We start from the raw sequence: 17,590 nt of genomic DNA, 5'->3' as shown, positions 1-17,590 counted from the left end.
GATATGAAAACTGCCATGTTTATTTCTTTTTAAAAAATACGAGTTGCCTGGCTATCCTGCCAGTCCTCTGCCTCTAAGGGCCTGTTTCCACGTGTGCCGCACGCGACAGCGAGACGCGCGACACTTCCAGGTCTGCGGGTACGCAGATGAATCCCATCAGCCGTGCCATGCACGGCTATGGGATTCGCAGCCTCCCGCATCAATTCGGATGGAAAAGCTGTCCGAATCGCTAGCGCAAGCGATTCGGCCAGCGGCTCTATTACTCCCTATGGCAGAGTTTCCACACGCGATTTGCGTGCGGGGAAACTCTGCGGATTCGGCCCGGTTTCCGCGCAAGTAGAAACGGGCCCTAATACTAGCCATAGACCCAATCAAGCATGCAGCAGATCAGTTGTTTAACATTATTGTCAAATCTGACAAGATTAGCTGCATGGTTGTTTCTGGTGTAAGATCCAGAAAGCCTCTGGACTATCCATAGGCTCCCCACTACTGAGGCAAATACTGTATCTAACTTTTTGGTTCCAAGTACTACCTTTAGCCACAAGTGCGCACTAAATTATATTTTACATAAATGAACACATTATATGTATTTGGACAAAATATCTATCTAAATTCTGCACATTTTTGTTTTGTTTTTATACATCCAGCAACAACTGGAGATGTACGACTTTTCGAAATTCCACGCTTTTAAACCAAAGCTGATTGAATCTGTGGACAATATGCTGGCTAACAAAATAGCTCCGCTTATGAGTATGATCCGTGAGGAAGAAACTACCATGCCACCACAGATGGTTCACGGCGGGGCTTTTGAGGGCACTATGGACGGTCCGTTTGGTCAAGGTTATGGGGAGGGAGCTGGAGAAGGTGCTGGAGAAGAAGAATGGGTGGTGGCCAAGGATAAACCAGTTTATGATGAGATCTTTTACACCCTCTCTCCAATCAATGGCAAGGTCTCAGGAGTCAATGCCAAGAAGGAGATGGTGAGTTCAAAGCTGCCAAACAGCGTCCTGGGAAAAATCTGGAAATTGGCCGATAACGATAAAGATGGGATGCTGGATGAAGAAGAATTTGCCTTGGCAAAACATCTTATAAAGATTAAGCTGGAGGGCTTTGAGTTGCCCAATGACCTTCCTCCTCATCTTGTACCTCCATCACAGCGGAAGCCAGTTCAGGACTCTGAGTGAAAAGTCCCAAGCGGGAAACGCACCGGTTTTACCACAGATGGAGAAATTCGTTATGTAGAGATGACCCGGCGTGAGGCGTAACCATCATTAGACTGCATAGTGTCCAATTTATTATGTATTGTGTGTACAGGGGAACAGACTTTCTTCCAAATCGTATTTGTGATTTTCAACATAGCTTTTCTGGGACTTTGTGTGAAGTCAGCTTGTTTGGGTTTGCTAATCCTTTGTCATGGTGTTCAATATTATTTGATTACAGTATGTACTGTATTCATATTCACAAACGTCAAGTGATTGGAAAGGCATTATGTACATAATAGGATTTTTGCCCTTCCGCTAGTTTGCAATGTGCCCCAATGAGATTAGTTAGTAGGACAACGTACAGAGGGTGGGTATCTGTAGCCATCAGTCACCTTTCGTTGTGCTGACTGTAAAAAGCTGTGTTGTTGCTATGTGGTAGTACACACTGCACTCCATCTTTGGTTTTTGGTCTCCATGATTACAAAATGCGACCAAACTAACGTGGCTGCCCTGGTCCGGGGGATTGTGTTACCTGGGATTATTAGCAAGTCCTGTACACACTTAGGGTGAGCTCTGGAGCTAGTTGCTATCCATGAAGCAGGCTCTGAACATTCCGCACTTGAATAACAGGTCACCCCTCATCCAGCATGAAGGCCAACTATGCAACCGTTCTATGACCAGTAGGCCTTTTACCACTGAATTGTTAGTGGGCAGTTAGCCCTCAGCAACCCAGAGTTAGGGATATTGGTTTTATTTACTAAGATTAACTGGACAACAGAAGTGATCCAGCAAAGTTGAAAGCAAGTTTTTAAATAAAAAGTTTACAACTAGTTAAGTCTGTGTCCCATTCACCTGGATCGTATTGGACCATAGCGGGGTTTGTGAAAGTTTAGTGAATTAGCAGTTGTACAACTGCATGTTTTGCAGCACTTGCTGTGAAACGTTTTTAATAAATCCCGGACAGTTGGTCAATATCTTGCTGTGTGGGCTGCATTATTCAATAGCAGAAGCTATAACTCGCATCTTTGCAACTCTTAGCTGGGCCCTATGAGAATACAAAAAGGACATCTGTAAACTCTCGCTACCCAACAGCAAACCTTTAAAATGCACCCTCCTGCAGAGATTCTTGTCTGATAAAGTTTTTATAACATCTGCCAGGGTGGCGTTGCATTTCCTGCCCCTTGCACCTGTTGTCTAGTTTTAGTGGCCAGGACACATGTATTTTGAAATTTATCATCTCATTTCAGAAAATGAATTACTTTTTTTGCTTTCTGAATAAAGTGGTAAAGTTCCATCTCCTCTCTTATGGTGCAGAGTGGGTGCTTAGCTAAATAGGTGGCTTAACTAACAGCAGAGTCTGTCAGATTTGCCGAACCTTCAGCTCTGAAATGAGCAGAGTGTTGGCCTAAAGCTTAAGTTAAGAAGCTCCAAGCTCTATTTTAAAGATTGGTTTATTGGTCACAACAGAATACCTGCATATTGGCGGTATTGTTAATGAATATTATGTAGTGAACGGAGAGCTCTTGACGTTTCAGAAGTACTGTACAGCAGTAGACTTTCAGATTGCAAAAAAATGTATTTATCCTGTGTTAAGGTGAACCTGTGTTCAAGTGTTTTATAGAGCAACACAGAAGTAAATTGGCCCCACCCCTTCCTGTGCCACTAAGCTGCCTCAACTGGCCAACTCTCTCTTTAAATGGGAACTTCAGCCTAAACAAACATTCTGTCATTAAGTTACATTAGTTATGTTAATTAAAATAGATAGTTATTATAATCTCTTACCCACCGGTTTAAAAGATCAGGCAAATGTTTGTGATTTCATGGGGGCAGCCATATTTTTCAAGGGGGTAGCCATCTTTTTGGTTGAAAGGAGGTGACAGGGAGCATGAGACACAGTTCCAACTGTCCTGTGTCCTGATCACCCCTCCCAGCTGTGCACACTAGGCTTCAAATCTCAAATTCAAAATAATTAAAAACAAAAACAAATTTGAGCCAAAACAGCAGGACGACAACATTATCAAATCCCATCATGCTTTGCACAGCATCAGTGGAAAAATGTCCGTGCAGTTTTCTTCTGTGCAGCTAAAAATGAGGATTGGGTAAGAAAAACAAAGTTCTGATGCTGTGAAACTGTTAAAGAGACACCAAACCTTTTCACTGCTGCTGAGTAGATTTTCAATCTGGATGTTCACTTTAAACTGGTGCCCACTTATCCTGCCATCAATATTCTATGACTTGGAGATGGTGACAGATAGCCAGTCAGCGGCAGCTTTGTGATGGAGGGTACCATAAACAGAAAAGGGATCACATACCAGTAGTGAGAATATCTCATTCCCATTTGAAAACTACAAGTTACCTGGCATAGCTATTAACTTTAGTAGGGGCTAGTGTCTGCAACGAACGAGAGGCCACTTGTCAGATCACATGATGTCTACATGGTTTTTTTTGCTACTTGACTGGGAAAGTGTTATAGATGGAGGATCAGGATGACCGGCAACTGGCATTTTAAAATGGGTTCCATTTTCCCCGCCACAGGTTTTCCTTAAAAATGCACATCCTATCTGCAAGTTATAGTTGTAAATCAGACTCTTGATTTAGCAGACCTGGATGGGCATCATTCCGGTTATTTCCTCTAGAGGGCAGCATTGTACATGTTTCTCGCTGTAAATGGTAAAACTATAGATACAAAGTTTATTATTTTTTTTAATAATATAGTTCAAAGTTTATCACTGTAAGGGCTGCTCCAGTGAAGGCAACCTAATATCCAGTTACGTCCAGCCCCTCTACATGATTGGGTGTTAGATGTGCCCAAAGGGGCAGCTCATTGCACATCTTGTGGTTGTGTTTTTTAAAATAAGAACAAAATATCAGAATATGTAGTATTTTTAAATATGGCTGTTTGGATAAAGAAGTAATAAGGAGATGGGTCCATTTATTTTATTGTATAGTAAAACCTTGTGCACTTATGCACTTAACACTGCTTTTATGCAAGTTAAAAACAGTTAATGTTATTGTATCTAGTTATAAATGCATGTATACTATAAAAAGCTAAAATGTAAAGTTTATCAATTTGTGCCACGTGCATACCTGGAATTGCCTTACTTGATCACTTTTTTTTTAATGGCTAGAGAATAAATTTTTGTTTTTGCTACTTCAGTGTGATTATTGTACTTTTTGTTTTCTACTTGCAGTGAACAGTTAGGGCCCTTTTCCACCAGCGCGTTTGCGCTGGCTGAATCGCAAAGTCGCAAACCGCTAGCGATTTTACAATCGCTACGGTTTGCTTTTTAACATATGAATCGCGGTAGGTCATTTCCACTACCGCGATTCGTTTTTGACTGGAATGCGAACGCGCGGCGGAGCGATATTTGCCGCGATTTTGCTATGCAGTGCATAGCATAGCAAAATCGCGGCCGCGAACGTCGGGGAATCGCCGGTAATTGCGATTCAGCAATCGCTAGCGTTCAGCGTGAACGCTAGCGACTGCTAGTGGAAAAGGGCCCTTCTCTATACTAGAGAAGGTAAGTGTAATAATGTTTCTGTGTTCTCTTAAACATCCAATCAGATGCAAAGAATCCAGTGCTTTCAAATGGGCTTATCTGCCATGTGACATGGGGAGAGAGCAGATAACATCTTGTGATTATACACGAATGAGGGGGAATCAGGCAGGCTAAACTCTCTAAATACATACCGGGGGCATTTCTCTGTTTTCCTTCTGTCCTATGCAAGACTTTGGCTCCAATTTAACCTCCCTGGCATTCAATCTCTGCTGGATTTCTGTGCAAAAAGTGGTTCCATTAATTTTCATACATTTTTTTTTTTTTTTTGCTTGTAACTTACCAAAATGTGTCAAGCAAGGGTCTAGTATACATTTTGGGTATAATAAGGTTTTAAACACAAAGTGTCAATTACCACTAAGTATAAATCTGCAATGTGAATTTTTGCTTTAAAAATGAAACCAATGAATGTCACTGGAGTCCTTTTCCATTGAATGCAAATTATTATTAATCCAATCGGGATGGCTTCTGATCACTGAGGGGAGACGTCAGCTGTCATATGACAGCTTAATCTCCCCTCTTGGGTGTGCACGATTGCGTCAGGAGCGAAAATGGCACGTGGTGTAAATCCTACGCCGCATCAGGCGCAAGTGTGGCGTAGGATTTACCATCAGTGGTCCCCAAAAGGTTAAACATCAGACAGTGCAACTTCCAAATAGGATACCGGCTGTATATAGTAATGCATGAAGAATAGAGGATCTAGAAGCATTCGTCATTAAAACTCCAACACTTTTAATGATTCTTTATCTTAAAAAATGCTTATTGCAATCAAGCAGTGACGTTAACAAATACACAATACTTATCGAACACACGGCAGCGACTTAGAGGTGCTGTGGATGGACAATGTTGGCCTTTTAGTGAGGAGTGCTCCTGGATCCTCTATTCTTCGTGCATTGCTAGGTAAAGTATTCATGCACAGGCATTGGGGGGCACATTTTACACTGGGTATTTGCGCTGGGGGTTCTGCTTTTTGTCGATCCTCCCGATATTGCATGTAGTTACCGCTGCACACCCGATCGACCACGACTTCCCGACATCATGGTTGCATAGTTGATCGGGCATGCTATTGGCAGCACAGATTTTTATTCAGTGATACTTATTGGCTGGTCGAGCGGCCGCCATGTTATCTGATGTGTGAACACCTTAATAAGGATCCGTTTCCACTTGTGTAGAAAACGAACCCATTCGGTGCGTTTTCTGCATCTCTACTACATGCAGAAAACTGATCCTATTAAAAATAGTATCTGCTTCCACACAGCAAATGGAACGAAGACTCACAAGCTAACAGATTTTTCTGTAACAACGGAAAACGCTGAGTGCAGGGAGACAATTAAAGCCTTTGACAACAGACCATGTCCATTCTCAGGAGGCTGGTCCTCCGCTCTGATCGCTGTGTTCTTTTACAGATACTCGCGTGTCCTCGGGTTCTGCTGATAACTGACTCGGTCCCAAAGCTTGGTAAACTGATCCGTGCCAGGCAGAAGCATGGGGATCCACATTGGATTGCCCAATGGGAATCCTCAGCAACAGGTTGGATTCTCATTGGTTTTGGTGGACCTATGAGAATTCTCCCTTTTTGCTAGGGAGAATTGGTGTATTGGATATATGTCAAACTCTGGCCCGTGGGCCAAATCTGGCCCTCCGAGCCTTACAATTTGGCCCTCCAGTGGTTTTCCCCACTTTGCATTATGTTTGGCCAACTCTAGACCACCAGGGAAGCTATATTGGAGGTGAAGCCCTAGACCACCAGGGAAGCCATATGGGGGAAGTAGGAGGAAAACACTAATCACCAGGGAACTGTATAGGGGATGGAGAACTAGACACCAAGGAACTGTGTAGGGGTTGGAGGGAACTTTATAAGGGAGGGGGTGGTCAATAGACATTGAGGTTGGCCCACGACTAGGTCCCATTGGCCAATTTCGGCCCACTTTGTTTTTGAGTTTGACACCCCTGGTCTATTGTAATGCAATGAGGAGATCGCTGCTTCTGCTGACCTCTGGTCACGTGAGTATCGATAGTCGAACACAGACGGACGGTTTTGCATCTGCTCCAAGTGGAAGCCAAATTTACAGCAAAGAGTTTGTGTGCTTGTTCGTACTCTAAGCTGGAGCAATGCACTCCACTCATCACCATCTCAAAAGCTGCTGGCAGAGCTTCCCAAATAAAGATCTAGCATAGGGAGCCTCCCTATGCTAGATGATCTTTTCTATTTGGCACTTTTACTGGCCTGATGAAGCGGGCTGAGACCCGCGAAACGAGTTGCCTGTGCTAATAAAAATCCCTTGTATTAACTACAGAGGTTTCGTCATTGAGGTAAGCTACCTCATATCACTTTTCGATTTTAAGCTGATTTTAGATGCTTTTATTACATCAGGGCGCCTCTTTCCCCTTTACGTGCTAAGTATACCCCCGAACACATCCTGTCCGAGGGGAGGTGGCAGACCACCAGTGGAGTCCCCACAGTGGACTCTGTCCCCCTTTTTCCACTAAGAGAGCGACCATCCTTCCGGTTCTGGCTAGGACCACCCCGAGTGGAGTTGGGTTTGTCTCCACCTGCTTCCTGTGGTTGGTTGCCCCCAGCAACCTCCCTTTGTGAGTAGTGCTTTTCATTTATTTTCTTTTATTGTGGTCAATGACATATTGCACTACTGGGCTCCCGTTTTTTTGTCTCCTGTGACTTTTTTTGTCTCCTGTGACTTTTCCTACAGGGTGTTCATCCACCCCTACTACAATTGCTTCCCAAATAAAGGCCATCACCATGTGGCGTATATATGGAAAAAGTCTATCCAGCAGGGTTTTTTTTGTATGCTTAACGTACAGCTTATTATTCAGAATGGGGTTGCAGCACACAGCATTGCCGGGGGGAGTGGGGGGATGGACAAGGGGTGCTAAGCAGTGTGCATTACTTGGCACCATAGAATGGTGTGCGCTGGCCTGTCTTTCCTGGATTGCCAAGAACTCATGTGAAATCTATGTACAGTATTATGCATAGGCTCCAATGTGAGGGTTGTTGCAGGTGTTCAAGGTGCTCCACATTGGCATAATTGATGCTCTGAGGAAAGACTTGTTCATTTTAAATGAGAACACCACCATGCTGAGTGACTGTATCCGCTCATTTGCATTTTTTTATATTTTCCTTTTTTAGCTGAAGGAGTACCTACACTGAGCACCGAGATACCCTCACAGCAGCTGAAGGGAAGTTCCTCAAATGAGAGGAAATGGGAGTGTTAGAGAAAACTACGTAGTCTGGCACGCACTGGAAGTGCTACAGCCCGTAAAATTGTGAAGCATTAGATTTAGGCCTCGTTCAGACTATACGCGTTGGCGTGCGCATTTCGGCAGCATGTATAGTGTGCGACATGCAAAAACAGTAGAAGGACATAGACAGCCCTTCTACCGCTCCCATCGTATTTGCTGTGCAGCAGTGCGATGCACTATTACACTGCTGCATGCATTTTTTTTTTGGTGAATGGGATCAGTAGGGCAGATAGTGTGCAACGATACGCATTGCGTTTCAATCACACAGCCATCTCCACTAAATGATGTGAAAGAGGCCTTAAATCTACATGCGGTGCCAAAACTATAACAAAGGAGAAATACCCTACTTTATGCTATATATGTACAGTTGTCCCATGGATCAACGTTATGTTTGGAGGAGGAAGAACAAGGCCTATCAAGAAAAGGTCACCTTGCCTACTGTGAAGCATGGCGTGGAGGGGTCAATCGGGCTTTGGGGCTGTTTTGCTTCTGCAGGTACAGGGAAGCTTCAGCTTGTGCAAGGTACCATGAATTCTCTTCAGTACCAGGAGATATTGGATGAAAATGCAAGGCTTGGGAGACGATGGCCCTTTCAACAGGACAATGATCCCAAGCATACCACCAAGTCCGCTAGAGCATGGTTGCAGATTAAAGTCTGGAACATTTTGGAGTGGCCATCGCAGTCACCAGACTGAAATCTGATTGAGAACCTCTGGTGGGACTTAAAGAAAGCAGTTGCAGCGTGCAAGCCTAAGAATGTGACTGAACTGGAGGCTTTTGCCCATGAAGAATGGGCCAAGATACCCACAGATCACTGCAAGACACTTGTGCCAGGCTATGCTTCACATTTAAAAGCTGTTATAACTGGAAAAAGATGTTGTTGTATTAAGAATGAATGTCACTTGGGGGTTGAATAAAACTGGTAATGATGTGAGCACAGAAAAGACATTTGTGGTTATTTCATTATAAATGTTATGTTATTTGTCTGACTTACAAGTACCTCTTTTATTTAATTGTAAACAAGATGACTGAAATGATCAAAATCAATGTCAAACTGGCCAAAACACTCAATTTCAGTGGGGGTGGAATAATTTTGAACACAACTGTATATTTATAATGCTATATCTGTAATCGCTGGAATTACTAAAGCCTCACACACGCTCAACAAGTTTTTTTTTTTTTTTTTTTTTTATTTTGTTTTGTTTTTTTATGATGCACGATTATCAAACCACTTGAAGAAGATGGACGATAATCGTTAAGTAAAAAAGTGCAAATGACAAAGCGCAACTACTGATAAGACTCATCCAACGACTGATGAGATGCAGCTCAAGCTATCCAACTGTTGGACTGACTTGACAAACAACTGAGAGAAGTTGTTTACAACACGGCAATGTGTACAGAAGTCTGCTACGACTTTTCAATTACTTTCATAACTAACTTCATCCAGAAGCAGCGGTTTACATTTGACCGTCTAACGTTTGACCGTCTATATGTGATGCTAAAGTGGCAAATGTATTTATTGATTTTATTGAATGAAAAATACATTTCCTTTTTCCCCAGTGTCATTTTTCTGTGTGTGTTGCTGTAATCTTCTGTCTGTTGTCATTACAGGTAAAGGGGGCAAATGCCTCAAGACTGTCTTAGCATTGCTTTTTGCCTATGTAGCGATTGTTCCTCTGCATTTGTGGGTATTTTTTCATGCACTGTTGTATAACGGATGTTTAGACTCTATACATTAACTACATGCATTGCCTCTTTTGAGTAACGTGCCTTAACCAGGTTACATCCCCGTACTCCGGGCAGTTGTATCTCCCTCCCTCCTCTCTCTCTCTCTCTCTCTCTCTCTCTCTCTGGGCAGCACAGCAATCCAAACAAACCTCGTTCTACTTTCTCATGTGTACAGTAGTTGATTAAAAAAATCAGTCGTTTACTAGTTGAGGAATTGTCAAATATCTGATCGATATCTGCTTAAAATGATTACCAACTGTAGGAGGATAGTCCACCGGCCTCAGGATAGCGTGTATATTTGCGGGGAGTCTTAATGGGTTAAGAGGTCCATCACACCTCCCAATCTCACTCAGTTCAAAATCGCATCACAATTCCCATCAGACTCAACCCTCTTTAGATGTTATATCAAATCCATATTTATTGCCAGATATGTATACAGCATACAGACAGCACGACGTTTCGGGCGTTGGCCCTTTCTCAAGTGCTCTTGAGAAAGGGCCAACGCCCGAAACGTCGTGCTGTCTGTATGCTGTATACATATCTGGCAATAAATATGGATTTGATATAACATCTAAAGAGGGTTGAGTCTGATGGGAATTGTGATGCGATTTTGAATAAAATGATTACCAACTCAGTAAAGGACCAGCCTTTAAAGCGTCATAACCAAAATTAGACAGAAGTGGGTGCGTGCTCACTATAAACAGAATATTTATAGGTTAACAGTTTTACCTCTGAAAGAAATACGCAACACTCAGCTGTTGAATTTTATAAAATTATCTTGTTAAGAAAAATAGATAAAGCATTTATATACAGGAATATACATCTCTCCAGTTGTTGTCGTCAATTCATCCAAAAAATACATTTTCATCCAAAAATACATTTTCAAAGTTCCTTTAGTTAAAAGAGTCCCTTTCAATATAGCAAATATTCTGCTGTAGCTTTTATCCTTCATTGTTTGTATTGTCTCGAGATTGAACAGTGTATGTTACACACAATATAGCTTTATCCTTAAAAGATGATTTATGAAGTTCTATTCTTATATAAAGAACTTAAAATAGATATATCTTAATCCTTCAAGCTTGTTAATTGCTTCTAAGCTTGCAATAGCGTTTGAAATAGTAAAACTTATAGCATAGAAAAAAATTATCTAAAACGTAAAAAACTGCTGAAGTTTAAAAAAGACAAGTCTTAACTTTTGCATAGACTAATTGTCAAAGAATTCACCAAGAATAATTGCATATTACCTCTCTTGGGTTTCAGAATCGCAATGGAAGGTAAGTCTCTTGCTAGGCCTCAATCATCTCAGTAGAGTTTCAGGCTTGATGCTCCAAATGTGCTAGCCTGCCAGGCCTTTTTATTGTAATTTTTCCAATATGGCGTCGGGGTAGCGGATTTCACATGAAGTCATGTTCTTTTTATAACATTACCTCACCTTTTATTTTTAGATAGGATATCTAGATGCCCCTTATGGTTGTAAGTGGTAGTAGCAGTTACAAGAGATGCCTCCTGTGGTTATAAGTGGTAATGGCCAACACAAGGCTTATGGCCTAACTGTTTAATACAATCTGAAATAAAGTGTATATTATTGATCAGCTTATTAGATATGTGTGAACACTATGTGATTAACATCTTGCGTATAAAATAGGCTTAGCTAAGCAGTGTATATCTTGACCTAGATGGTTAAAGTTACTAACACAACAATATTGCATAACATGTGAACATCTCTTCAATACTATCTCATTTTTAACCTTGTAGGAATAAACAGCTCACTTCCAATAATAACATTGAAAAGTACACAATCTAATTTTTAATTTTGCCCGTACTCACGGATCTTGAAATTCACTCAATTTATCTGCAAACCATTTAACATTTGTATACGATTTGGGCAAGGGGGATGATCAGTTCTCTGCATTAATATGAGATTCTGACAGAATGAGATGTAAATTTGAAGACGTTCGTTAAGTCGTGCTGTGTGAATAAGTCATTTGCACGTCAAGACATATTTTCCAACTTTTTCACAACACTAAAATCTTAGTCGTTTGTAAAGTTGTTTATAGTGAGACTGTTGTTGAACTTGTGTATGTGGCAAAAGGACACAGTGATGTGAATAAATAAACATCAGGACATTGTATAGATGAGGGAGGGCAACTAAACATCAGGTAACTGTATAGGGGATTGTGTGTGTGTGTGTGTGTGTGTGTGTGTGTGGGGAGGGGGGGGGGCTTTTGGACTATTATATAACAGGGCATTTTTTAAGAGGGTCAGAAGTGGTCTGTGACTTGGTTCCAGAAATCAATTTCAGCCCATGTTTTTTTTTTTAAAGGATCCAAGAGACATACCATCATTGTATTCAACTAGTTCTAAGTAAGGGGTGTCGAACTCAAATTCAAGTAAACTTAAAGCGTCTAAAGTTGGGGTTTTAGTTAATTAGGGAGGGCAAAGCAGGAGAAATACAGTGTTTAGATTGCAAGTTGAGAACCGCTGCAATGACTTAAATATAGAAAAAATGGTACAGCGCTCAACAGCCCAAAAATCCACACATACAAAACCACAACACCAATCTATAAATATGTGTTAGTCAAATTCTACAACACAGTCTCTGGTAATTTTTCAAAAATGGTGCAATATGCAGTGCCAAAAAATAGTTCCAAGGGATAGTTCCTTCTGAAACTCCACACGGATATCTTCATAAAAGTTGCATTAAAACTATATACGCTCACCAGATCCAATGGCCAACCAATCACGATCGGCAAACACGTTTTGTGACACTCATTCAGTGGATCCCATAGATTCAGTCTCTCTGTGTCTTCAATACTCGATCCATGCAAATGAATAAAATAATCATAGTGTAACTCTGCCTTGATATATTTACTTATCACACCACCAAATAAACGATCCTATCACCAGTGAGGTTAATAGTCATTAGCAACACACCCAGTGTGCCTTCACCCGCTTTTCAAACAAGCCTCTCACCTGATGTACATGCTGACCCAATTATAGACCAGCTTCAACGCTTGTACCATTCAAATGGTGGTATGTCATATCAGATGTTATTCTTCCTAGAACTAAATGGGACTGGACATAGTGTAATTCCGTCTTATTTATTAAAAAAAGATTAAAATAGTGCACTCACAAATTTCCAATAACAAATGCGCATAAAAAACTCCACTCCCGGATCAGCGTCTTACTCGGTCCACAGGCTTGTTTGAAAAGCGGGTGAAGGCACACTGGGTGTGTTGCTAATGACTATTAACCTCACTGGTGATAGGATCGTTTATTTGGTGGTGTGAGAAGTAAATATATCAAGGCAGAGTTACACTGATTATTTTATTCATTTGCATGGATCGAGTATTGAAGACACAGAGAGACTGAATCTATGGGATCCACTGAATGAGTGTCACAAAACGTGTTTGCCGATCGTGATTGGTTGGCCATTGGATCTGGTGAGCGTATATAGTTTTAATGCAACTTTTATGAAGATATCCGTGTGGAGTTTCAGAAGGAACTATCCCTTGGAACTATTTTTTGGCACTGCATATTGCACCATTTTTGAAAAATTACCAGAGACTGTGTTGTAGAATTTGACTAACACATTTATAGATTGGTGTTGTGGTTTTGTATGTGTGGATTTTTGGGCTGTTGAGCGCTGTACCATTTTTTCTATATTTGTACTGACAGAGATACACACTGTGGGAGGTAGTTAACGATCCAGCGAAGTACCGTTTTTGATATTTTTAATATATCTGATACATTTTGATATTTTAATTTATTTATTCAACAATTATTATTGTTACTTTTAGTTTTTGGTTAATTCTAAGAGGAGCGCATGGTAAACATCTTTAATGACTTAAATACATTTGCTGATTTCTACTCTGTTCTCGTGGTTGTTTTATTGGAAAGAGTGGAGTATAACTACTGAATGCAGCTGTGCTGGAACCAGATCTTGGGACAATATGGGAGATGCTCACAAGAGAAAGAAAAGGTGGTTAAGATGGGGAATATCAGGCTAGAGGCATGTACCCCTTACACAGTACATACAACCATTCTCTGGCAAAAGCCTCTATTAATACAGGGTGTTTTGCAAGTCCAACAAGCTTCCTTCAATAACAATACCACAGGAAACTGCCTGCTAAGCATGTGTGCAACTATTGGTGGTCTGCCAACTCCAAAAACAGTAAAGAGTATTTGGTTAAGGTTCCCTAATGATCCTGGTCACCCGTGGAGCACAGCCTAAGTGTCTGCAACCCTGAAGCACTTTGAGTCCGCCAGGAGAAAAGCACAATACAAATGTTCTGTGTCTTGTTTTCTCATTATTCCTTTAGATCACACATGTCAAACTCTGGCCTGCAGAACCATCAAATTTGGCCTGCAAGTGGTTTCTCCACTTTGCAATATGTTTGGCCCACTCTAGACCACCAGGGAATCTATATTGTAGGTGATGTCCTAGATAATCAGGGAAGCCATATGGGGAAAGCACTAGACACCAAGGAACTGTATAGGGGAGGGAAGCTACTACACAACCAGGGAACTGTATAGGAGAGGGCAGACCATGAGACACCAGGGAACTGTATAGGGGAGGGCCACTAGACACCAGGGAAGTTTTATAAGGGAGGGGGGTGGCCACACACATTGTTCGCCTGCCACTTGGCCCCAGTGTTCAATTTCAGCCCACTTTGTATTTGAGGTTGACACCCTTGCATTGCGTAATCTTGCAAGGGTTGGGCTCTTTTACCCCTTTGTGTCTTGGAATGTGCTGTACATTTTGTTCATCATGTTTCATTAGTCACTAATTACTACCTCTATGTATTATGTACCAGTGTATATATACTACTCAAAAAAAAAAAAAAAAAAAGGGAGCACAATGTAACTCCAAATCATTCACGCTTCTGTGAAATCAAATTCTCCACTTGGGTAGCAACACTGACTGAAAATCAATGTAACATGCTGTTGTGCAAATGGAATAGTCAACAGGTGGAAATTATAGGCAATTCACAAGTCATTCCCAATAAAGGATTGGTTCTGCAGGTGGTGACCACAGTCCACTTCTCAGTTCCTATGTTTTGTGGCTGATGTTTTGGTCACTTTTGAATGTTGGTGGTGCTTTTACTCTAGTGGTAGCATGAGACAGAGTCTACAACCCACACAAGTGGCTCAGGTAGTGCAGCTTATCCAGAATGGCACATCAATGTGAGCTGTGGCAAGGTTTGCTGTGTCAGCGTAGTGTCCAGAGCATGGAGGTGCTACCAGGAGACAGGCCAGTATATCAGGAGACATGGAGGAGGCTGTAGAAGGGGAATAACCCAGCAGCAGGACTGCTACCTCTGCCTTTGTGCAAGGGGGAACAGGAGGAGCACTGCCAGAGCCTTGCAAAATGACCTTCAGCGGGCTACAAATGTGCATGTCTGCTCAAACGGTCAGAAACTGACTCCATGATGGTGGTGTGAGCTAGGGCTGATCGGAACAGCTGAATTCCGATTTCGTCGAAATTTCGTGTACCGCATGCGAAAACCGAGTTTCGTGTTCCGAATTTTCGTGTTCCGAGTGCATTTCTATTGAATTAAATAGTGTTAACTTCTGTGGTTAATTGTAAAGCCCCTGTACATGCTATCATCACCAAATTTGGCATGTATGTTAAGCAGATGAGTAGGAACATGGTAAAAAAAAAATTTGTGAAAAGAGCTTATAGTTTTTGAGCAAATCGATTTCAAAGTTTCATAAGAAAAATGTTTTTTAAACTGTGTAAAATGACACTGCTACAGAACAGGTTACTGCATTCCGAGTTCTGTATACATATTGTATACATTTCATGAAAACAGACAGCGTGAGGTCCCCCCTCCCAAGCCTCCTTAACCCCTTGTCCCCCATGCAGGCTGGGATAGCCAGAATGCGGAGTCCCAGCCACGTGGGTCTTCGCACCCTGAGCTATACCAGCCCGCATGGTCCATGGTATGGGGGGGCTCTGGAGGAGAGGGGCGGCCAATCTCCCCCTCTCCCCAGAGCCCTTGTCCAATCCATGGACAAGGGGCTCTTCCCCACCTCCGGTGCCCCAGGAGGAGGTGGGGGCCGCCGACGTCCTGGGGGGTTCATGGTGCCATCCGGGGTTCCCCTTTAACAAGCGGACCCTGGAAGCCGCCCCCTCCCCAGGAGAAATGAGTATAGGGGTACACGGTACCCCTTACCCATTTCAGCAGAGTTAAAAAAAAGGAAATAAAAACACAACGAAAAAAGTCCTTTATTGTTCTAAATTAACCAGGGATACTTACCTTGGGATAATCTCACGCCAGTAACCTCAGGAGTGGTCCCACGCTAGTATTCTCTTAGGACATCTCACCACCCTCCCACACTGACGAACTCCCACCACTGAATGGTCACAGTCAGCCTCTGCATCTGTATAGCAGAGGCTGAGAACACGAAAATTTTGCCTTTATAACAAGAAATTTCGGCAAACAGTGATGCAATCAAAATGGCCACTGGGAAATCCCCGATCGCTGGAGGCCACACTAGAGTGGCGAAACCAGTGATTTTTCACATAGATGGTGGGTCCAGGTGACCAGAGCAGGAGGTGCCCTAATCCCCTGGACCCACCCATTCATGTGAAATAACGCGTATTCTGACACTCTGAGGTGGCTTCCGGGGAACGAGGATTCCCCAGCAGCCATTTTGTTTGACACTGCTTGCCGAAAATTCTTGTTTTAGCAAACAATTTTCGTGTTTCTAGCTTATGCAATACAGATTGCAGAGGCTGTCTACAGCCATTCATCCCCAGGAGTTCTGCAGGATCGGCAGGTGCGCGGGACCTCCTAAGAGGATAGAGGGGGGCACAGCGCAGGAAGGTGGGAAAGTGGGCACAGAGCGGCGGGGAGGGGGGGAAGCCTCCCCTCCCTCACTTAGGGCCCCCCCTTGCGCACTCCCCCCCCCCCCCCCCCCCCCCACCTCCAGAATTCCAGCCAGCCAGCGGAACGGCTTACCGAGAGCGATAGCTCTGTGTGCCGCTGGTCTGGTATTCTGCACTGACACTGTCCAATCACGCTCTCGCAGTACTTCCTGTGAGAGCGTAATTGGACAATGCAATGCAGGAGACCAGACCAGCAGCGGCACACAGAGCTCTTCTCTCGGTAAGTGATTCCCGCTCGCTGCCGCTTACCGAGAGAAGAGCTCTGTGTGCCGCTGCTGGTCTGGTTCTGTGTGCCGCTGCTGGTCTGGTCTCCTGCATTGCATTGTCCAATTACACTCTCACAGGAAGTACTGCGAGAGCGTGATTGGACAGTGTCAGTGCAGAATACCAGACCAGCGGCACACAGAGCTATCGCTCTCGGTAAGCTGTTCCGCTGGCTGGCTGGAATTCTGGAGGTGGGGGGGGGGGAGTGCGCAAGGGGGGGCCAAAGGTGAGGGAGGGGAGGCTTCCCCCCCCTCCCCGCCGCTCTGTGCCCACTTTCCCACCTTCCTGCGCTGTGCCCCCCTCTATCCTCTTAGGAGGTCCCGCGCACCTGCCGATACTGCAGAACTCCTGGGGATGAATGGCTGTAGACAGCCTCTGCAATCTGTATTGCATAAGCTAGAAACACGAAAATTGTTTGCTAAAACAAGAATTTTCGGCAAACCGTGTCATAAACAAAATGGCTGCTGGGGAATCCCCGTTCCCCGGAGGCCACCTCAGAGTGTCAGAATACGCGTTATTTCACATGAATGGGTGGGTCCAGGGGATTAGGGCACCTCCTGCTCTGGTCACCTAGACCCACCATCTATGTGAAAAATCACTGGTTTCGCCACTCTAGTGTGGCCTCCAGCGATCGGGGATTTCCCAGTGGCCATTTTGATTGCATCACTGTTTGCCGAAATTTCTTG

The 17,590-nt window shown here is 43.2% G+C and overlaps 1 protein-coding gene across 2 annotated transcripts in view; it reads left to right on the top strand.

The window, feature by feature from the left end:
• EHD4 (EH domain containing 4) overlaps nucleotides 1-4,353 on the top strand; it is a 100,274-nt gene extending 95,921 nt beyond the window's left edge. For both annotated transcript variants that reach the window (XM_068254315.1, XM_068254314.1), the window contains exon 6: nucleotides 648-4,353. In XM_068254315.1, the coding sequence (XP_068110416.1) occupies nucleotides 648-1,184 (537 nt within the window). In that variant the 3' untranslated portion in view covers nucleotides 1,185-4,353. The remainder of the gene's footprint in view (nucleotides 1-647) is intronic.
• Nucleotides 4,354-17,590: the final 13,237 nt, after the last annotated feature.

Source organism: Hyperolius riggenbachi, chromosome 9 (genome assembly GCF_040937935.1).
Source record: "Hyperolius riggenbachi isolate aHypRig1 chromosome 9, aHypRig1.pri, whole genome shotgun sequence".
In the NCBI taxonomy this organism is placed as follows: domain Eukaryota; kingdom Metazoa; phylum Chordata; class Amphibia; order Anura; family Hyperoliidae; genus Hyperolius; species Hyperolius riggenbachi.
The sequence above is the reverse complement of the archived record's forward strand: the minus strand, read 5'-3'. Positions and strand labels throughout refer to the sequence as shown.